General features: G+C 36.5%; 3 protein-coding genes across 15 annotated transcripts; 2 read left to right on the top strand and 1 right to left on the bottom strand.

The window, feature by feature from the left end:
* On the top strand, positions 424 to 6,914 carry LOC18785410 (sister chromatid cohesion 1 protein 3). Of its 3 annotated transcripts, none has more exons than XM_020556446.1 (14): positions 424 to 720; positions 1,439 to 1,700; positions 1,785 to 1,831; positions 1,939 to 1,988; positions 2,112 to 2,179; positions 2,274 to 2,746; positions 2,852 to 2,942; positions 3,024 to 3,160; positions 3,251 to 3,837; positions 5,267 to 5,306; positions 5,498 to 5,543; positions 5,666 to 5,801; positions 6,342 to 6,487; positions 6,740 to 6,914. In XM_020556446.1, the coding sequence occupies exons 1-13, from the start codon at positions 597 to 599 to the stop codon at positions 6,438 to 6,440; spliced, it is 2,160 nt and encodes a 719-aa protein (XP_020412035.1). In that variant the 5' UTR covers positions 424 to 596; the 3' UTR covers positions 6,441 to 6,487; positions 6,740 to 6,914. The 3 variants fall into 3 exon arrangements, with proteins under 3 accessions (XP_020412035.1, XP_020412034.1, XP_020412033.1); XM_020556445.1 differs by having other exon boundaries at positions 5,471 to 5,543; positions 6,342 to 6,451; XM_020556444.1 differs by having other exon boundaries at positions 5,471 to 5,543.
* Positions 9,397 to 11,368, bottom strand: LOC18785880 (thioredoxin-like protein Clot). Its single transcript, XM_007218524.2, has 2 exons — positions 11,107 to 11,368; positions 9,397 to 9,967 (listed from the first exon to the last, which is right to left on the bottom strand). The coding sequence occupies exons 1-2, from the start codon at positions 11,249 to 11,251 to the stop codon at positions 9,714 to 9,716; spliced, it is 399 nt and encodes a 132-aa protein (XP_007218586.1). The 5' UTR covers positions 11,252 to 11,368; the 3' UTR covers positions 9,397 to 9,713.
* Positions 11,949 to 16,739, top strand: LOC18785160 (pentatricopeptide repeat-containing protein At5g14770, mitochondrial). 11 transcript variants are annotated; one of them, XM_020558017.1, is made up of 5 exons: positions 11,949 to 15,253; positions 15,873 to 15,976; positions 16,124 to 16,168; positions 16,276 to 16,322; positions 16,455 to 16,739. In XM_020558017.1, the coding sequence occupies exon 1, from the start codon at positions 12,060 to 12,062 to the stop codon at positions 15,132 to 15,134; it is 3,075 nt and encodes a 1,024-aa protein (XP_020413606.1). In that variant the 5' UTR covers positions 11,949 to 12,059; the 3' UTR covers positions 15,135 to 15,253; positions 15,873 to 15,976; positions 16,124 to 16,168; positions 16,276 to 16,322; positions 16,455 to 16,739. The 11 variants fall into 11 exon arrangements, with proteins under 11 accessions (XP_020413606.1, XP_020413604.1, XP_020413605.1 ...); XM_020558015.1 differs by having other exon boundaries at positions 16,268 to 16,322; XM_020558016.1 differs by having other exon boundaries at positions 15,873 to 15,994.

Below are 21,867 nucleotides of genomic sequence, written 5' to 3'. Positions count from 1 at the left end.
ATGGAAACAAAAAAAAGTTTAGCTTAAATTTCTTTGATTAAAAAATATAATTAAAAAAACAGTTTAGCTCAGAGTTTTTATCTTCAGACTTTAATTACTACCAATTGAAAAACTTGAGAATTTTCTCTGGTGGATATATAAATTTTTTTTAATTGAATTCTCTGGTGGATTACCCACCTTTTTTTTTTGAAAAGTGAGCATATATATATATTTTTTAAAATTTGAGTAGCGGAAACTTCCAAAGTATCTGTCGTTTCGTTTGGGAAAAAGAAAGAAGAAAACAGTCGTAAATTCGTAATTCTTATAACCCACAAGGGTTATTCCCGTAAAACTCACGCCAAATGGGCGCCATTTTTCGTTTCCCGCGCCCCATTTCCTCCTTCAATCTCCAATAACCCTAACCGTAAAACCCCCCCGTCTTCTCTCTCTCTCTCTCTCTCTCTCTCTCTCTCATAAACCATATTTATACACAGAGAAACACTAACGAAGCACTGTTCTTATTTATATATTTATAAGTTTTGCCATTGAAATAGTGTAGAAGAAGAAGAAGAAGAAGGTTTTGCCATTGAAATAGTGAAGAAGACGAAGGTTGAAGGATGTTTTATTCGCAGACGTTCCTGGCTCGGAAGGGCCCACTGGGAACCGTATGGTGTGCGGCGCATCTGCAGAGCAGGTTAAAGAAGTCCCATTACACTTCCACCGACATCCCCTCCACCGTTGGTCCGTACAACCCTTTTGTTTGTTTTGCTTAGAGTTTGAGTTTTTTTTTTGTGGTGTTCTGGGTGTCTCAAAATCTGAATCCAAAGCTACTTTCCTCTGTTAAATTTTGAGACTTTTTTGTGAAACCGTCGCCTTTCTTTGAGAAAGTGTTGTTTTTTCCTTCTTTAATCTGGTCTTTTTATTAAGTTTTGATTTGTAAGATGCTAATTTAGATCTTAAAATTTTATGGAATTCATAATTTTTGTCATACATTATAACCAATCCATTCTAAATTTCGCTGAATTGAATCCCTTTTTCGTTTTTATCACATGATCAGTCCGGTGAAGATGGGTGGTACCTGTAAAACCCCTTTTTGTTTTACAGGTACCGCCCATATAAGGATTGCCCCATCAACAGAATCATATACCCATTTAGATTTGCTTGGGTTCAAGTTACTTGTTCTTTTTTCGTTTCATTCCCCTTTTCTAATTTCCTAATCAATTTTGGGAAGGATATGTGTTTATTGTGGGCTGTGTATACAATTTTAATTGGTCATACTTTTGAATTTAACGATATCTTTCTCTCAGACTCATTTCAGTTAGAATTCTGTGGTCCTTCTCTTAGGCTCTCTCTTCTTGTTTGGTGGGTCTATTGTGCGCAGTTTTTCTCTTGATCGTGTAAAAACTTGAATGTTGAAAAAGCAATTGGCTAACAATGTTCATATGAATGCTTTTATTAGATCGCATCATGTTTCCGGATGTTCCTATTGCACTGAGAATGTCAGGACACCTTCTAGTAGGTGTTGTTCGGATATACTCGAAGAAAGTCGACTATCTTTACCAGGACTGTAATGTTGTTTTGACTAGCCTAAGAAAGGCCTTTGCTTCTATAGACTTGAATTTGCCAGAGAATGCAAGACAAGCACCGGTTCAATCCATCACTTTGCCTGACACATTTGACCTTGATGCTTTGGATTTGGATACAGACTTGTTCTGTGAGGGGTAATATTCGCAGAAGGCCCTTTTCATCCATCTTTTTTTCCTGCTTTTAAATGGATGTATGATGCAATGATTTTGTTTCCTCAGGGCTCACGATAATCATCTGAGGAGTGAGGAAGACATCACACTAACAGGTTGTAGAAGTGACTTGCTGTTTGAAATTTTCATCTTACTTTTCTTATTTTTCTTTGTTTATGTTCATTTGGTGAAAGTCTTGAAATATTTGAACTTTGTGTTACAGATCAAATTCCTATTGGAACAAACCCTTATGTTGCTATAACTTTTGACGAGGTTGAACATCTATTCCTTTTCCGTTTTAAAGTATATATAGTTTTTGCTCTCCTTTATTTTACTGTTTGAATGTTGAAGTAGTGGAATTGCATTGTTACTGACCGAAGCTTGTGTTATTTTTAGGATATTCAGATGTATCTATCACATCCAAAAGAGGTTTTTGGTTCAGATGCTACCCCCATGGATGAGGAGTATGCTTCTTAATGCATTTGAGCTTTCCATGTATGATTTTAAATCTTTCTTTGAGAAAGCAATATAGTAATTTTTATGTTTCCATGGTTACAGCATCCTCCATACACCTCCAGCTGAGGGGGCTCCTAGTCCAGGCAATCAGACAGATGAACAAATAAGATTTAGTGATGACTTCACCCTTCCAAATTTTCCAGAAGTTGAGGTTCCACAACATGTTGGTTTTGAAGATCCTGTTCCAACTAACCAGAGAGAAAGTATTGATTTGAGGGATAGAGATGACGGTTCCCCTGAACATGTTCAAGAAATGGAAGTTCTGCGAGATGCTGTTCCTGATTTTAGCTCAGAAATCCTTCCTCCGGTTTCCCCCAATAACAGGGATGATGTAACTGAACCACACAGATCTGTTGACCCTGAAAGGAGTGAGAAAGACATTCTTTCTCCAATTATGGAGGAAACTATACCTTCTGGTGGGCCATCTCCATTGTTTCAGCCAAGTTCAGGACCACCAGCATCTGTTGCTTCTTTGCCAGAGGGTCTACAAAATATTGATACACATGTTTCATTTGGTGTGTAGAGTTACTATTCATCATCTAATATCCTCTTCAGCTGTAAACGTCAATATGACACAACTTTATTTTTACCTTGAGTGTTTCTCTCTTCTGTTGTTGCAGAACTTCAACCAACACCACCTCCTGAGCAGCCAAGAGCAAGACCAAGGAAGAGAAAGCAGTATTTTGATGAGACCCTTGTGTTGTCCAATGAGTATGGTTGCACATATTATTCATCATATGGTCCGTATTTCTTCTGGTATTGGTCACTGAGATAAGGTTGTGAATTTTGCAGGTTTATGAATAAGACAATTCAAGATACTAGTGATTTATTGCGTAAAAGGAGGAATATTCCGTGCTCTGCTTTGGGTGTTTGGAAGTTGAACAACAGTTTAAGAAAGGAACAAATATTCTTCCAGCCTTCATTAAGTGGTGAGTGGGTCTTTTCCCTTCATTAGTTTTCTCTTGCTGCTTGTCTGCCATTTTAATGACTTTATTTCTAATCTGGGTGTCTGCCTGTAGGTCTGTGTTCAGATCTTCGTAACATTTCCAACAAAGACTATATATCCACAAAATCCCATTTGTTTGAGGAAGCTCTTCCTGACTCTAGGCCTACAAGATCTCCTTCTCCCACAACTGAAGCTTTCTCAGAAGCAAGGGTTGCACAATCTCCTCGTCCTTTTACAACTGAAATCTCCCCAGAGCGTAAGGTTGCACGGTCTCTTCCTGTAACTGAAGCTTCCACAGAGTATAGGGGTGCACAATCGCCTGCTACTCAATGCAACCCAGAAATTGATCAACTCAGACATGTTGAAGAACATGATGGGGAAAGTATCTTACCTGAGTTTATACCTTCACCAAGATTCATGCCTTCTCCCAGGAGAGATGACCTTACGCCTGCTCCATCTCCATACATACGGTCAGCTTCAGTTCCTCCATTGGAAACAAGCGCTGGAACACAAATACTGCAGACACCAGACCTACCATCATCAATTGGATTTCATGAGTCTGTTTTTGAAACTCCAAGGACAATATTTGAGGAGCAGTTACGTCCAGAAAACACTGGTCTATCAGATACTCCTGACTTAAGGAATACTGCAGAAGCTGAAGTAAGTTATACAGTATTTGGTCCTATAAGTGCTTTCATATAAATTATATTTGACGTTTACACCCTTTTTTGCTTTTCATTTTACTGTTTTGTGCCTTTTGTGGGAACTTTACAAGCCTCAAGTTTTATGCTTGAGTGGGAGGCATTAGATTTAAGATTGCTTTGAGGTAATGCTTAGGGATGCATTATAGAGAACCTAAGCTTGTGAAACAGCTCACTTTATTGAGCACAACTTACTCTACCGAGCTCTATTATGCTTAACTTTAGCCTTGAGTGATCTATGTTCATTAAGTGTTTTCTTTGCTTTTTGAGGCTTATATATCCATTTACTTTGAAACATTTAGATGTCTTTCATTTTTTATATGATTATATATGGTATAATGCACTTGATAATTTCCATTAAGGATAAAGAATGTTTATCATTTAACTCTCTTTTGAGTTAAATTTGAACGTTAAGCAGATTCATATATATCCATTTGCTTTGAAACATTTAGATGTCTTTCATTTTTTATATGATTATATATGATATAATGCACTTGATAATTTCCATTAAGGATAAAGAATGTTTATCATTTAGCTCCCTTTTGAGTTAAATTTGAACGTTAAGCAGATTCATATATATTTTTTTGGTGTCAATAAGTTGCATGATAGATTTACTGAGGAATTAAATAATATTAGTGTTTTTTCTTTGAGAAATGGTTTTTGAAGATTAACAAACCCTTTTTTACCAACTCTCTGAGAGGAAGATGGCAAAGCCAAAATTTTCCTTTACCTTGGGATAATGCATTTTGATACATGTTGAATCATTCAGAGCAAAGTTGGAGAATATCACCTAAAGTCAAACTAAAACTGAGTTTGAAATATAAAACTACGAATGTGTATCACCCAACTCACAACTACAAGACAATTACTAGAAGAAGTCTAATATTCTAATATTCTAGGAGCCGCGGAGAGGGCCGTGGGCCTGTGGAATCCCTAGGCACAATTTGGCTCCGCCTTTGATCAAGAGTCTCACGTATTTAATCTTATTCTTATTTCTATGATATTCCTAATTCCTGAGCCTTGTTCATTTTTACCTTCTTTTACTTGTGGACTAAAGTTGTAATAAGATTGGTCCATGTGAAATTCCTTCCTCAAGTCTAAACTTTCTTTATGGTTGTTTTTTGGAAAATACTTCATTGAAATCCTGAATTACTTGTATTTATGCAATATGAGATTTATACTTTCAACCTGCCAGGCATTTTGTTAATGTGTAATTTTAACTCTTCTTATCTTTTAGTTTTGAGAATCAACTTATGAGTGACATAGAACTTCATTCTGAAACCCTTCTCCATATGCAATAGGTGTATTAGTGCATTACTTAATGTTTTCCTCTATGAACCAGTTAACTCTCAATTAACTTTCGAACTTCTTAAAATGTTTCATTGTAGGATCTTTATTTTCTGGAAGCAGATAGCAGTACACCAGCTGGTAAACTCAGAAACCTTTGCTTGATCAGTGATTTGGATGATTCTGTAAATTGTGTATAGTGTTTTTCTTGGCTGCCTGTATGAATAAAGAATACTCATTCTTTAAGTTCAAATTTTCTAACTTTTGTGTACACTATTTGGATGACATATCTATGCTTGTACCAGGATCTCAAGCGACACAAGGAGTACCAGGATCTCAAGGGACACATGCAGTTGATTCATTGTCTGTTAGAACCAGGTACTTCTCTTTCAATCGTTTCTTTTCTTTCTTTATAAAGGGTTTAGTTAGTCGCTGTATTTCTGTACTCAGTGGCTCATTATCTTTAATTTTCTTAATAATTTTTCCCATTTGGTGCACAGGGCTGTGGCTCAGTATTTAAAAAGGCAATCTCCTATCACCTCAACCTCAGAAGACCTATTTGGAGATCTCAGCTTAGACAAAATCTTAGAAGGAAAAACAAGAAAGCTATGTGCCCGAATGTTCTATGAAACTCTGGTAAATTTTTGAGACATTTCTGTTAAGTTGTCTTGCTTTGAATCCAAGTGCTTTTTTGGATAGTAAATTGAGAATTTCTCCAAGTTCTGGTGTATCATGTGTGTATCTTATGGGTACATCATAGAATTTTAAGAACAAATTATTTGTATACATTTTAGATGAATATGCGCAATTGAGCAAAATGTTTGTATAGGTTTAAATCAACCTAGTTATTGAAAAATGATTCAGTTATTTAAATTCTTTATTTTTTTGTTAAATATCATTTAACTTTGTGTTTGGGTTTTTCGTTACATATCATTTTATCTCTGATTCTTGTTCCTAGTCTTGGTGCTATTAGAAAATGTTTTGCTGCATTTCTATTTTCTGAAATATGCAATGTATTGGATGCATCTTTCTGTTTTTGTTTGTTTGTTTAATTGGCTTGTCATTTTGTTCCTTATATACTTTCTGAACAAGCAAAACTTTTACTGCCTGTTGAAGTAGGTGATGCAGCATTTTTGGTATATTACTAAATGTGAGTTTTCATGGTCAATACATCAGGTTTTGAAGAGTTTCGATCTTGTTGATGTAAAGCAAGAAGTACCTTATGGTGACATTAGTTTGAAATTGACTCAAACCCTATCGAAGGTGCAAATTTAAGATGATCTGAGGTAATTCAGTGTGCTTGGTGGCTTTAATATATTTTGGTAAGAATGAGTCTTTTCACAATCGTATTTTCTGTATGCAATTTGATATGCTGTAGTGCCCGCATACTCCTTGTGTGAAAGTGAAACCAATTTGTCATTGTTAGTGCCTTGGGTTTTTTTCATTTTCCATTTCATGTTTTACTTGTGCGTGAACGTTGCACCAACATGCATATGTTGTACATTTAGTGTGAATCGTAATTTGCTTTACCTTTTAGAAATACGGTGCCAAGTTTTACTTTCTGTGGATTGCAGGCGTTGCCAGGTCAAAGCACGAGGAAGGGAATGATGCAGTGTTAGTTTGTAAACAAGTTAAGTTGCAACGGAATTTTTGACCTTGTAGAGAAGTCTAGTAGCCCACATGTGTAACTAGTAGAGGTTGTGGTGTAAATTATTGTACTCATATTGTAATAAAAGGTATTTTCATGCAGGTTTTCTTTTTCTTTATTTGCCATTTTTACTCGCTGCAACATAGTTATTCATTGAACTTTTTACCTCTCAATTCATCATACTTTACTATGTGCCATTCATGTGATTAAAATCGACAGAAAATGTTACAATAGGACTAATTTACCTCAAAATAGGTACAAGTTCATAGAGTATTTCGGTAAAAAAATCCATAACAATTATACTATAAAATAAATCAAAACAACTAAATTATATTACAGAGAAAAAAAGTTCAGGATTCAATAAACAGAATGATTATTAGAATATGTATAACAATACTCCGGGTTTGTTAGTTTTGGTTTGATGTCTACCTCGTCATGATCGTGACGAGGATACAAATTGAATACCAAGCCCATGGTTGCAAATAGATAACACCCTCAGGGTGGGTAGACGAGAGACAATATTCGAGAGCATACATATCTTGAGGCCTGAGGAAATTCAAGCACTGTAAGAACCACTCGTGGTTCAACTTGGTTGTTGCAAAACAAGTAAAATTTCAAGAGAATACCCATGAGGAAATTCAAGAACAGGGACTACTGGTGGTTGAACTTGAGAATTTATAGTTGGTCTTTGATAAAACAAGAATTGATAAAACAAGGACTAAGAGCATCTACAATGGGCTTCCTAAACCACCTCTTTAGACAAATTTTAGAGAGGAATTGGAAAAATACAACTCCAACTATGCTCCCTATCCACTTCCTAAAATAGGGAGATCTCTAGGAGCTCCTAAATCTAATGAGAGAGAAAAGACTCATAGTGGTTCTCTATAATTAAATGTTGTTCTATTTTATGATTATTTTAAACTTTTAATTAATGCTAACTATTTTTATATTATTTTTTTTAATAGAGATGAACCAATTGAAAAAGAGTTATAGCATTTATGACTCCCTAAACTATAACGCTTAAATAGCTTATATATATTTTTAAATAAATTTTAACTAAAAAATAAAGAGTATAATTATAAATGCTCTAATAAGTACTTGAATAGTCCGCAAAAGTGCAAGGAACACAAAATGCATTGGGCCATAATAGGAAAGACTCAAAATTGCAAAGAAAGACTCAAAATTGCAAAGAAAGGCTCAAAGCAATTGAACAAAAAGAACCATGAGAGTCCCCGTCAACCACCATAGGCACATCGACACAAGTGCGCAACCAAAACTCAAAATTCAAACCCATATAACTTGGGAAGCTTGGAATTCATAACATGCATAAAAGATGTTACAAGTATGTCTCAGCCATCAGTACACGTTCATACTAACAACTCTGAACATGCACACAGAAAATCACATGTAGATCAAGAAGGCTCATATGATGACACCTGTTATGTTTAGCTTAACTAAGTTAGATGTTAGTTACAGGTTGTTATTCATAGCTAGGTTTCTATCTTGTATAAAAACAAAACTACTGTAATTATCATTATTCAAGTGAATGAAATCAGAGGAAAATTCTAGATTTACTTTTCACACAATTCCAGACTTCTCATCAAAAGACACATGAAACATCAAGGCTCTACTTGCTAATCTTATGTAATGCTTAGCTTTCCGTGATTCGAACTAGAAGAACTATAGGGATATTGGGGGAACCGGAGAGAGAGAGGAGTTAATGAGGAGGACGACGAGGGAGGCTCTGGACTCTTCAACGGGAAGAGAAGTTTCTTTTATGAAGTTGAAAGCATTGCTCAAGATTTAATTGAGAGCTTGTGAATATGGTATTGTATAGGATGTTGAGGGATTAAGTGGGTAATTGGTGGATTTTGGGCTCAGAGCAGCTATTGCTGAGTTCTATGGATATGTTGTTGTTCTGCTTCTGTAGCTATCAAGTAATTTGTTTCTTTGGTAAAATATATAGTTTCATCTCTGAGTTCGTTGGACTCCTATTCAATTGGGTATATTTGTATATGGTGGAATTTGACTATAGGCCTTGTAATATTTCTGGGTTTCTGATATATTGATCCACAGAGGCCGAATTTGGAGCCGAGGCTCATAATTACTATGGGTTGTTTTTGTACCAAATTATGTCATGTCAAGAAATTAGCCTGGAAATAGCAGCACTCTTACTTTAATATCCTCCAATATTTCAAGATATGCATAATAGGGATATGGAAATTATATTTAAAGGTCGGAAACATTAAGGAGAAAGGTTAAACTGACAGTGAAAAAGCAGAAAGAATACTAAACCATGAGTTAAAACACATTTGAACAATGAAAAACCCAAATCTTTCACTCCTTTAAAATGGGATGCTACTACTGATTCATGCCCTTATTGAGTCCTACGGAAATAGTTGTCAGACATTAGACAACATGCATTTCAAGAATGAAACAATATATATGTGAAAAACAAATTTTTAATGCGATACAAACCTAACACAAAATTAGTATGTTTAAATGCCACTTAGAATATTTCACAAAAACGCCAATATTTGCTAACATGAATAATATATGGATAGGATTTGATGAACAAACATGATTCGTAACCCAATCCATTTATTATTAATTCTTGTAGAATTGGAATCCTGCAAGACTGTAATCACAGACAAGTTCACAGAAGCAACAAGAACAATTGGCTGCTATAAGCTGCAGCATATATCCTTAAAAACACTAAAGAAGTAAAAGGCAACATCTCAACTGGCTATAACCACCATGGCGCACCTTATTTTTATTGTTGCTAAACTATGAATTTATTTATTTTTAAACTATTAAGTGCAGAGTACAAAAAGGTCACCAGTCTAACAAGTCATAAAACACACGCAAATTAAACCATACTAGATATTCAAACGATAAACTTAATTTCCAGCAACAAGTGCATCGATTTTGCTTTCGACATGCGCTTCATGGTCTTCAAGGCGACCCTTGATCGCATCATTTTCCCAGCGGAATAGTGTTGGAACTCCAGTCAGCTTAAACCTTGAGTCTACTCTCCATGGGTGCACCGGATTCCTCCATGTTGGTCTGTCTCCGACATATGCTCTCAGAAGTGCAACATCATCAGCTGTAGCTTCCAGCTTTTTGTAGATTACAGGTTCTGCTCTCACACAATCTGGAACAGAGAAGGGAAAATCAATGTCATCCACGATTGCACACTTCATTTACGTTTAAAAAAAAAAATCTAATAAATGGGAGAATCCTCCTGCCAAGTATTTCTGAATGCAGTCTTTAGTAGGAGAAGCATGAAACTAGTTCTTTTACGGGTTGTTCTACTCGGTGACATATAGCAAATCAGTGTTTCGGATTCAACATCTCTGAGGATGCACCACCATCACAAGTTTCAACAGGATCGGGATCATGATCCATTTTTGTCACTCTGTGCTGATTCAAAGATATGCAAACTACCACCAGGAAATTTGAAGAGATCTGATACGGGTCTGACATTTTGACAGCCTTCCTTCCTTCTAACCATGGATGATCAGGACATGTCTGCAAGAAACTACTTTCCTCTAGGAGCAATCATCACACCAGATTTTAGACGAAGACTTTGCTAACTTGCTCCAAGAATCCATTTTAACATTGAAGCTATTCTTAAACTGACAGTCAAGAAAGCAACTTGCCTTTTCTTTTCTTCTTCTATATCTAACATGTACGGAGCATCTATTTTCATCCAGAACCCCCCTTAGAACCCAAGCTCCTCCTAAACCGATGGAAATGCCCTCACAGGATGATAAAAATTTCCTTGTTTTTTTTAACATACACTTTGGGTCCATGGTGAGAAAGAAGATGTCTAAAGGGCAAGAATTTAAGATTTTGAATCAAAGAAAGGTATCGGAAAATTCATGTGAAGGTTTATGTAGAATTTGGAATTCATAATTGTATACAAAGTGAGCAGAGCAGATCAGTCTCTCAGCGTCAATCTGACAGTGAACTGGAAGAAGTCAATGATCACTAAATTCTTTAAAAAGGTGAAGCTGGGGGCACTATTTACACATCTGAAGACACCAACAGGGTGATTTCTTAGTGATTTAAAATTATGGGATTTTGAATGTGAACCTCTGAGAGTCCAGATCAATTTTCTCAGCCTGTTGATAAAATTTCTAGACTTTGACTTTCTGATGTGAAAAGAAATTACATTAGTATCGAAAAATTTCACAAGAACTCTATCACGGCCACTTGTAATTTTATCGCATAAAATGAACACACAAAACTGAAAAGAAAATTCAATTTTGAAGTAAATTAAATAATTACCAGGGCACCAGCTGAGAGAGGTAGAAGGGTCTTTGTCAGCCAAGAAGAGGATGAGATTGGCTTTGTTCTTTGGGGCTTCTGCTCTGAATTTCTCGAACACACTGTCAAAGGTGGAGATGGTGGCGTCCAGCAGCTTGAGAGGCATTTTTCAGTTTCAGCTTTTCCAAGGGAAAGTCAAGGAACGAAGATAATTGTGCTGCTCTGTTCTCTTCTGTACGAGGAAGATGCTAAGCTAACGACGTATTTATAGGAGAACATAGCTTAAGGTAAAGTCTGCTTTCTAGCTCCCCTACCCTGTTTTGTTGGACAAATACATCACCCAATAAAACCGTTCACAAAAATACTCACCTGACTTTAGTGGAATAAGGTATTGTCTTGTAAATGGATGGCCTCAAATTCGAATCCTATGACATAATACAATGTGAGAAATTCCATTACTTAATATGGCTTATATAAGAAAATAACATTTTCTTTTTTTTTTTTTCTTAAAAACAATTATAACCTACACTATCCTGTTTTGAATGTAAACCCTTTTTAGGTGGTTAAATGTATTTATCTATATATTTAGGTTGAACTCATCCTTCTCCAATATCGCTTATATTTAAAATAAAAAAAATCCTGATTCAACTTTGCTTTCCCTAATATGACTTGTATAAAAATAAAAAAGAGAAAAGCCAAAGAGAGGGACATTCGAACATAAATATATGTAGTGTTATTATTTTTGTTTTTAAATTTATGGAAAAAGGAAAAAAATAGGACTTATTCATACAGTAGCAATGTTTTTTGTTTTGGTTAGTGGTAGTGTACTAGTAATACTCGAGACTCTGTCTGCTTCACAACAAAAAAAACACATGTTTGTTTGGCATTTCTGAATTCTTTTGATAGCAGTTCCAAAGTTCAATTATTCAGATAAACAGAAGAGAAGAGTAAGCGAGGAACTAGCAGTATCACAGATGCTGCTTTTGAAGAAGCGAGCGAAGAGAACCCCTTTCCTCTTTCTATCTTTGAGTTTCTCATCAACCAAACTCCGCCCAACCAATCAAAACCCACCTATCTTTGCTCCTTCTCATCTCCAAAGCTACACTTCTGCCATCCCACCATCCAAGACCCACCTCTACTCATCATTCTTCTGCACCCTCATACACCTTTACTTGGCATGTGGCAGATTTCTAAGCGCTTCTGATGCCTTCTTTTCTATGCGAAATCACGGCCTTGTTCCTCTTTTGCCGCTTTGGAATCGGCTTCTTTACCAATTCAATGCCTCAGGTTTTGTTTCTCAGGTACCTCTTCTTTACTCTGACATGCTCACTTGTGGGGTTTTGCCCAATGTTTTCACCCGCAACATTTTGATTCATTCATTCTGCAAAGTGGGAAACTTGAGTTCGGCTCTAGATTTCTTGAGAAATGGTCAAATTGATACTGTTTCCTATAATACTGTCATATGGGGTTTCTCTAAACAAGGATTGGCTTATCAGGCTTTTGGGTTTTTGTCTCAAATGGTGAGGAGGGCCATTTCAATCGATTCTTATACTTGCAATACACTGGTTAATGGGTTTTGTCAAATTGGGTCGGTAGATTATGCAGAATGGGTTATGGATAATTTGGTTGATGGTGGAATTCCTAAGGATGTTGTAGGTTTCAACACCTTGATTGCTGGACATTGCAAAGCTGGACAAATTAGTCGTGCACTTGAGTTGATGGAGAGAATGGGGAGTGAGAGTCTGTTTCCGGATATTGTTACTTATAATACTCTCATTCATGGGTCTTGCAGCACGGGTGATTTTGTAAGGGCCAAGAGTCTTATAGATGAGATGTTGAGATCTCGGAGATATGAAGACAGCCCTCATGATGAAAGAGACGATGACCAGAATCAGACTGACGGTAACCCTTTGAAACCAAACCTTATAACACACACCACACTCATTAGTTCTTACTGTAAGCAGAAAGGACTTGAAGAGGCCCTGTCTTTGTATGAGGAAATGGTTATGAATGGCATTTATCCTGATGTAGTAATTTATAGCTCCATTATAAATGGTCTTTGCAAGCATGGGAGGTTATCAGAAGCCAAAGTACTTTTAAGGGAGATGGAGAAAATGGGTGTGGATCCTAATCATGTCTCCTATACTACCCTTGTTGATTCCTTGTTTAAGGCAGGCTCTTTCATGGAAGCTCTTACCCTTCAAAGCCAAATGGTTGTTCGTGGCCTTGTTTTTGATATAGTAATCTGTACTGCTTTAGTGGTTGGACTCTTTAAGGTTGGGAAAGCTGATGAGGCTAAGACTTTTTTTCGAACAATTTCAAAGCTTAGCCTAGTTCCAAATTCTATCACCTACTCTGCATTGATAAGTGGGCTTTGCAACTTAGGGGACATGAATAGTGCAGAATCAGTACTTAAAGAAATGGAAGAGAAACATGTTCTCCCGAATATTGTTACTTATTCTGCAATCATAAATGGCTTCATGAAGAAAGGAAAGGTTGGTGAGGCTATGAATTTATTGAGGACGATGGTGCAACAAAATATCCTGCCAAATGCTTTTGTGTATGCAGCACTAATTGATGGGTGCTTTAAGGCAGGTAAACAAGAATTTGCTCTTGATCTTTACAAGGAAATGAAAATGGGAGGATTGGAGGAAAACAATTTCATACTTGATACTTTTGTGAACAACAAGAAAAAGTGCAGAAGGATGGAAGAAGCTGAAGGATTAATTATGGATATGACTTCTGGGTTGTCTCTTGATTGTGTTAACTACACATCTCTAATGGATGGGTACTTTAAAGCACGAAAGGAGTCAATTGCTCTTAACTTGGCCCAAGAGATGATGGAGAAAAATATAGGGTTTGATGTTGTTGCATACAATGTCTTAATGAATGGTCTGTTGAAGCTTGGGAAATATGAAGCAAAATCTGTCTGTATTGGAATGAAAGAGTTGGGTTTGGCTCCTGACTGTGCCACATACAATACCATGATTAATGCATTCTGCAGAGAGGGTGACACTGAAAATGCTTTTAAACTCTGGCATGAGATGAAGTGTCAAGGGTTAATTTCGAACTCGATAACTTGTGACATTCTGTTAAGAGGACTTTGTGATAAAAATGAGATTGAAAAAGCACTAGATGTCTTAGATGGAATGCTGGCTGTTGGTTTTCTCCTTACCTCATTTACTCATAGAATTTTGCTTTATGCTGCTTCAAAGAGTGGGAGAGCTGATACAATTTTGCAGATGCATCATAAGCTTGTAAATATGGGGCTTAACCCCACTCGTGATGTTTATAACAATCTCATCACTATCTTATGCAGGCTAGGAATGACCAGGAAAGCTACTTCAGTACTGAAAGATATGACTGGAGGAGGATTTCTAGCAGATACTGATACTTACAATGCCCTTATATGTGGATATTGCATAAGCAGCCATCTGAAAAGGGCTTTTGCTACATACTCGCAAATGTTGGCTGTGGGAGTTTCTCCAAGTATTGAAACGTACAATTTTCTCTTAGGGGGACTTTCAGGTGCTGGTCTGATGACAAAGGCAGAAGAGTTATTTGGTGAAATGAAGAATAGAGGCTTTGTTCCTAATGCCTCTACATATGATATTTTGGTTTCTGGCCACGGTAAGATTGGAAATAAAAAGGAAGCTATAAGACTTTATTGTGAAATGGTAGGGACAGGTTTTGTTCCCAGAACTAGCACCTATAATGTTCTTATTAGTGATTTTGCTAAAGTGGGAAAGATGAGCCAAGCTAGGGAGCTTATGAATGAGATGCAGACAAGGGGGACCTCTCCTAACTCTTCAACTTACAACATACTAATCTGTGGCTGGTGTAAGCTATCAAAGCATCCAGAGCTGGAGAGGAATTTGAAAAGGTCATATCGGGATGAGGCGAAAAGATTATTAACTGATATGAATGAGAAAGGGTATGTTCCATGTGAAAGTACCCTTCGATGCATCAGTTCTACCTTTGCTAGACCAGGAAAGAAGGCTGATGCTCGGAGGCTATTGAAGGAACTGTACATAAAAAAGAACATATGATAGATGGGCTGAACGAAGAAAAGAGGAAATACCCATCCTGGTATAACATGCCTTCCAATCAATACTGTGGCTAGTTCAATTCTTCAGTTGGAACCAAGTCCTGAAATGCTATATACATGGTATGCATTCCTCATGAGTTGATATTGATGCAGAGTTTTATGTGGTCTTCAGTCCCATAGCCTCCAAAACCAAATCCAAAAAGTCACAGTTAGAATACAAAACAGCTCAACTAACACTAGCAATTTTAGAAGACCTCCACCTGTGGGCATAGGATAAGAAGAAACATACATTCCGAAATTCCAATGACAGTGAAGCCCACTACACTAAATCCCTTCCTATTCCCATTCCCCTTTATGTTTCGTTCATCTATACTACCAAACAATAGCAATCACACAGCAATTCCACAAAGTTTTTCCTTCTCACCCCCCGCCAAATGAAAAGTGCTTCTCAGTAAACATAGAAATTCTCTTATAACCTAGAAAACCGAAAATGGATTATAGTTCCACATGTTCCACACTGAGAAGAAATTAAGATGAATTGGTGGAAATTGTTCATTGTGAAGGTCAGAGGCATTTTATAAACGATAATGTTTTTAAGTCTTTAGAAATCCATTTGATGGCAAGTAAACCTTTTAGCTTCATGATCATCTCAACTGCAGGACTCTTGTTACGTATTCCTTGTCTAATTCACTTCTGTTTATTTATGTCTGCACTTATGTCATTAAGCACACTTTTGCAGGTTGGCCATTCTGCATTTGAAGATCAAGGCAATGGCTCTCCCAATGATTTCAGGAATCTATCTAAAGATATCTTTGATAATGATGTAATGACTTTATTCTTAAAGTAAGGTTCTACAACAAGGTGAAGTACCATCTATGTTTCCTAATTATTGGCTCTTGCATTTTTTCTTTTTTTCTTTTTGTGGATGTTATTTTCACTTTGGGTGGTATGTGCATGTTATTGGTGGGCGTTGTTTCCAATGGAAATTAGATCTTCATCATTTTCCGTCAGAATTTGGTGGTCAAGATATCAAAGGTTTTATCCATCTTCATTTTTGTTGTTGATCTGCGTATGTGCTTTAGAATCTGCTCCATGACATAGATTTCATTTCATTGGAACCATCCTTTATGGAAGCTGTCCAGGGATGTGCTAAAACTGTGACATTTCCAGCTGCAGTGGCCTGTGAAGGGTATACTGATTCTACTCACTTCCAAATGTCTTTTCTAGTTTTGAAATTTGTCTAGTATTTAGTTGTTTTTGGCTCATTAGTATTGGAAGGAAACTCTCTTTTCTAATTTCTTGTGCTATTGGATCTTTGCAGGTGGAAGTGGTGTTCCTCCTGGCACCAGACTTGAATCATGTAAGCGCTGTAAAGGGTCTGGCATGGTCAGTTTTTCTAGGAACAGAAACCTTATCAGTTATTTGATCACTAAGAATATCACATCATCTGCTGTTGTTAACTCTGATTTTCTGCATATCCAGACTTTCATGTAAACTGGCCCAATTAGGATGCATACAGCTTGTTCGAATTGTGGTTGTAACAGTAAAACTTTTTTGGTATGGTTCGCATCTTATCTGGACTAATTTTCACTACTCTACAAACAAATTTAATTGTCTATATTTATTCTCCAGACATGCCATGTCATTTAATAAGATCTCTGGAACCTGACTGTTTCCCAGAAGCCTTCTTCATTAGCACTATAATTCTAACAAATTCTTCTATTTCTCTCCAACCAAATCACCCAAAAAACAGCTGTCACTGTACAATTAGATAATAGTTGCCTGAAGATGGAGACAAGAATGGGAATGAGATATATTTCTAGCTTAAACGCCATGGAAACTCAATAGCTTAGTCACAATTTTTCTTAATTTATGTAATTAAAATGGGAATACCAAAAATGAGAGATGAGAATGGGTTTATGTTGGACCAAAAAAGAGAATGGGTTTATGTTGCTGGCTTAAACGGGAATACCACCTATCAGGGGTGGGCTTGAGGGTGTGCAAGTGGTGCCATCGCACAGGGCCCTTAATTTTTTAGGAGCCCCAATTTTTTTTCATGTGTATAATATATGTAGAGTGCTACTATTTTCACCCACTTCATATTTTTCCACCCATCTTATTTTAAAAAATTTAAAGACAAATTTATCCCTATGTAAAATGACTTCTAAAACCCTAAAAATAAAACAAATTTTAAAAAGAAAATAAATTTTTTCTTTTACTCTCCATATTCTTTCCATCTTCCTGACCTCAACAAATTCAGCGAGCATCGATCTACCCATCCCAATCCTTTGAAAAGTTTTAAAAAAAAAAAATTCAAATCAAATTCTCAACTCCACCTTTAATATTGTGTCAGGGTTGGTAGGTGTTGATAATAGAGGCCAAATTGTCCTTTAATTTTATTCCATTTTAAAGATTTTTAGTCTAATTAACCCACATACGGGTCCTTATTCCATATAACATCACTTCAATTAAAAATCCATTGTAGTCTTGTTGGTTGTATGTTGTTGTGGTGGTGGTGTCGCGGTCGTGAAGCCACCAATACTGCTAAGGGGTTGATGAGAATATTAATATGGTAGGGTAAGGTCATGATGTTGAAAACACATGAAGAAGATGAAGAAATTTTTTTTTTTTTGGGTTAAAATTTTTATGTTTTTAACTTGGAGTTGATGGTGTTTGGTCGAATTAATAATTAAAGGGTATTTTAGGAATAATGGTGGGTGGAAAAGTAGGATTTTAATTTTTCAAATTTACATAGTGGGTGAGAAAATAAGACAGGTGGGTGAAAATAGCAGCACTCTATATATATAACAAATGTTATATATATATACAGAGTGAGCAAATTGTTGACACAAAGACGTTTCTAGTTGTGTTGGTTTGTAGGGCCTCAATTTGTATTCAGGACTCGACTTCAAAACCTGCTTATGTTAAAGGCTTGTCCAATGTCAACACCAACATTCAATATCCCATCTACTTTCACAACCACAAACTGAAATAATAAATACCCGACCACATCTCTGACCTAATGTAATCGATTTAATCCAATTTAATTCTTTTGTGAAATTTCAATTTTGTCCTTGGGAGTAGGGGTACTTTGATCACTTGAAGAAAAAAAAACATTTATTGTATGGCATTACATAATGGTGTAAGTTTGTGTTAGCTTATGTGAGGCCCCAATTTAAAGTTTGCACAGGACCTTCAAAATTTCAAGACCGGCCTTGCCACCTATCTTTTGTTATAAAGTGACTGAGCTTCAAGATCAGATGTTTTCAAGTTTGTGGATATGTTTGTGTGCGCGTGTAAGTATATGTGTTGTCGCTGATTCTCGCTAGTATGCATTTTCATTTGCAGGAGCGACTACTTGAAGCAGGCAGGACTATACAAAAGGAACATTTCTGAGCCTTTGAGGGCATGTTTGGCAGGCTGGACTAGCTTGGACAGTGTTAAATAACACTTTAAAACCCACGTTTGGTGAAAGAGGGACTAACATAAATGGGATTGTATAGTCCACTGGTGAAAAAATCACCGGACTCGCTCGTCCAATACTGCGAGGATGAAAAACAGTTCGCAAAATAGCGAGCGTGCTATTTTGAAACATCAAGTTCGACCCACATCCATGAGCTGCTCCTGGTTGATGAGAATCCTCCCCGTTCATGTCGGGCAAGATGGCGGTGAGTAGCTCATCGAATTCGATGGTGCCGTTTCCGTTGGCAACAAGGATGTGGAGCTAGTCGCCGGTGGGCTTGAGGTTGGGAAAGACCTCCATACCTGCCGATCTGAGTACAGAAATGCTTGTGTAAGAAAATGGGTCGACTATTCCACTGATTGCGATGATACCAATCCCTTATATCCCTTTTATGATTTTGAGAAGAAGGAATTACAAAAACAAAGCCAAGCAGGGACTTTATTATGGTTATTGGATTCGCAGGGTATGCTACCAGGAAGAAGAAAGGGATCAAAAAGATCCCAATTGTGTTTTGGTATTTTTTAATTTTAATTTTGTGGTGTGGTTTGTCAAAAGTTGTGGTGTGGGGTTAGTTGGGTTTATTCTATTTTTCTCTTTGGAAATCTGAAAAGAAAGACACATCCAGAGAGAGAGGAAGACAGACGGGAAAGAAAGGCAGAGCCAGGGAGAGGGAGGAAGGAAGAAGAAAAGAACGAGATAATGGTTTTTTTATTTTTTAAATAAAAAATTAATTTTTTTTAAAAAAATTCACACATCAACCCCAATTAAATATCCCTAATTAAATATAAATATTTTTAAGCCAAAATAATCAATTAAATTTAAATATTACAAGAATTATTTTTTAGTCCGACACAGCACCAAACATAGGTCTTCACTATTTTTACAATCCAGCTTCTTAGTTCGACACAACACCAAACGTAGGTCAGTACTTAATCCAGCTTAGTCCAATCCGAGTTAATCCAAGACAGTCCTAGAATTTAGTCCAGTCCATGACAGTCCGCCGTACCAAACGACCCCTGAGTACTTTATTTTGGCCTTCTTTGCAGGACCAACTACTTGTAGCAGGATACCCTTAGGATTGCTTTTCAGAATTTGCTGCTTGAATAAAATGATGAATTTTTGAAAGGTTCAGAAAGGGTTTTGAGGCTCCTTGTTCAGGTTGAGAGAAAATGTCAAGTGATCTCACATTAGCGTGACAATTGGCCCCTTTACTTTTACAGAACTGCTTTACCACATCTCTGCCTTTATCTGAGTTTAATAATCTTGATCTTAACCTTTAACATGGCTATATCTGGATGCCATCTAACCCAGCCAAATTTATCCTCTTAACCTTTAACTTGGATTTTGTTTTCCCTCATCATGGGAAAGTTTGGGAAAATGAGTCAATATTAAATAAATATTTTTCATGACTATTTTGTCTCAATTAACAATTTAGAATTACAATATATCATTAAATGCATTTTTTTTATTTGATTTAATATGGGTATAATTGAAAATTTATACAAATCTTGTTTTCCATTCCTACTCAAAACAAACGTGGGAAAGGAAATAAAGTGGTATCTCCTAGTTACTTTCTCAGCATTACCAAAAGTAGGAAAGGAATCTTCTATTTCCCATTCTTTGAGAAATGACATGAGAAATAATTTCTCCTTAAATACGTTCCGTGAACCAAATGGGGAGGATGACTTAACTTTCCTCCGTACTTTCCCATATGCAAGACAACAATTTACCATACCTGAACTTACTAAACATGAGAATTTCTCATTTCCAAGTCTCCTTTCCCATGAACCAAACGGGCCTTAATGGAAAGTCATATCACATGTTTTCTTTTGATTGACTGGGTTCTTGGAGGTTCACGCAATTGATGAGAAAGGAATTGGTTTCTAACCACAGTGGATAAGGTGTACTAAGTTATGTGAGACTTTGGATCCTGTTTCTAGCTGGCACAAGAGTAGCTTTCATATTAATTTGGATGTGTTTCAACATATATAATTTGCCGATGGTCATAGATTAGCAGCCTAGTAAGCAGTAACAAGTGGACAAAACCTTCAAAATCTCGCTTTCCCTGCAAAATGATCAAAGAAACGTCACATTTCTATCCCACTATAAATTTTCAACGACCATACTAATTAATCACATACATACATATCTTATCCTATTTCCCTCTCTGATTTTTGTTACTACCATTTTGCTGCCTCATCCATCCATTTCTACTTTGCTGTTCGAATGGCCATTTTCTCAGGTTTTCTCAATTGCTTCTTTCCTTGCTCATCGCCATAGCAGGCAGTGGCGGAGCCACTCCTAGACCTAGAGTGGCTTTGGCCCCCTCATTTTTTTATCACTCATCTATTATATTATATATAATATATAGAATTTGTAATAAACAACTTAGAATTTAAGTTAAAATTTTCTCTAAAACAAATTAGACATGACTCAATTAGAAATATTTAGCTCTAAACATGTAAGTATTAAATACTTAGGTGTTTTATATACTTGTATTTTCTACTTCTACCCCCCACTTTTACAATTCTAGCTCCACCTCTAGCAGCGAGTCTTTGATGATGTAGTAGGAGGCAGCTCCAACAAAGAGCCTTCTTCAAAGAACTCCAAAAAAGGCAAATTAAAATCATCATCGTCGTCGTCATCAGGAGCTCCCATAGTGGTTTCTTACTTCCCCCACAATTCATCTCTCTCTCTCTCTCTCTCTTGTAAATTGCAATTAATTGTATCACTACAAGCAAGAAATTTGAGATAATTAATTTAACGAAACCGATCGAAGAAGGCTACTCTTGCTTGTGTCAAGAAGCCACTAAGAAGCCTGTGGCTCACTGAAGCTAAGAAAGGAATGATGATTAATTCACAAAATATATAACAAGTGCATGGAAGGAAATAGAAGTGGGATGATGATTTGCAGCTGGAATATTCATTTGAATCTGTCTGCTGTTCTTGGGTGGTTCTGTTCTTTGTTTTGTATTGTTTATTTGATTCTGGGCTTGATTTGATGTAATATATTTCAAATTATTAGCGTGATTTTTCAGTTCCTCTTTGGAGAAGTATAATATTTATAATTCATCTCACTCGTGCTGCTTGTTAACTGAGTGGATTATTAATTTCTTCCTTGGTCCACAAGCTCATCTCTCATTAATTACCTTTGAACTCTGTGTTTCTCGTCATTTGAAACATCATGGTCGAATAGACACATGCATGCATATATGCTTTAGTAACCAGTCCCCCTTCTTGCTCTGCAAGCAATTGGTGGCCTAAATATGTT

The sequence above is a fragment of the Prunus persica genome, chromosome G2, assembly GCF_000346465.2.
Source record: "Prunus persica cultivar Lovell chromosome G2, Prunus_persica_NCBIv2, whole genome shotgun sequence".
Taxonomy (NCBI): Eukaryota; Viridiplantae; Streptophyta; class Magnoliopsida; order Rosales; family Rosaceae; genus Prunus; species Prunus persica.
Note: the sequence above shows the minus strand (reverse complement) of the source record. Positions and strands in the feature narration are given on the sequence as shown.

Bases quoted from the DNA above. Each gene is read 5' to 3' on its own strand.
- LOC18785410 (XM_020556445.1), top strand. From the start codon at position 597: ATGTTTTATTCGCAGACGTTCCTGGCTCGGAAGGGCCCACTGGGAACC. The intron at 721-1,438 runs GTCCGTACAACC...TGCTTTTATTAG, and splicing joins CGACATCCCCTCCACCGTTG to ATCGCATCATGTTTCCGGAT. The intron at 1,989-2,111 runs GTTGAACATCTA...TGTTATTTTTAG, and splicing joins TTGCTATAACTTTTGACGAG to GATATTCAGATGTATCTATC.
- LOC18785880 (XM_007218524.2), bottom strand. From the start codon at position 11,251: ATGCCTCTCAAGCTGCTGGACGCCACCATCTCCACCTTTGACAGTGTG. The intron at 9,968-11,106 runs GTAATTATTTAA...TCTCTGTTCCAG, and splicing joins CTCTCTCAGCTGGTGCCCTG to ATTGTGTGAGAGCAGAACCT.
- LOC18785160 (XM_020558017.1), top strand. From the start codon at position 12,060: ATGCTGCTTTTGAAGAAGCGAGCGAAGAGAACCCCTTTCCTCTTTCTA.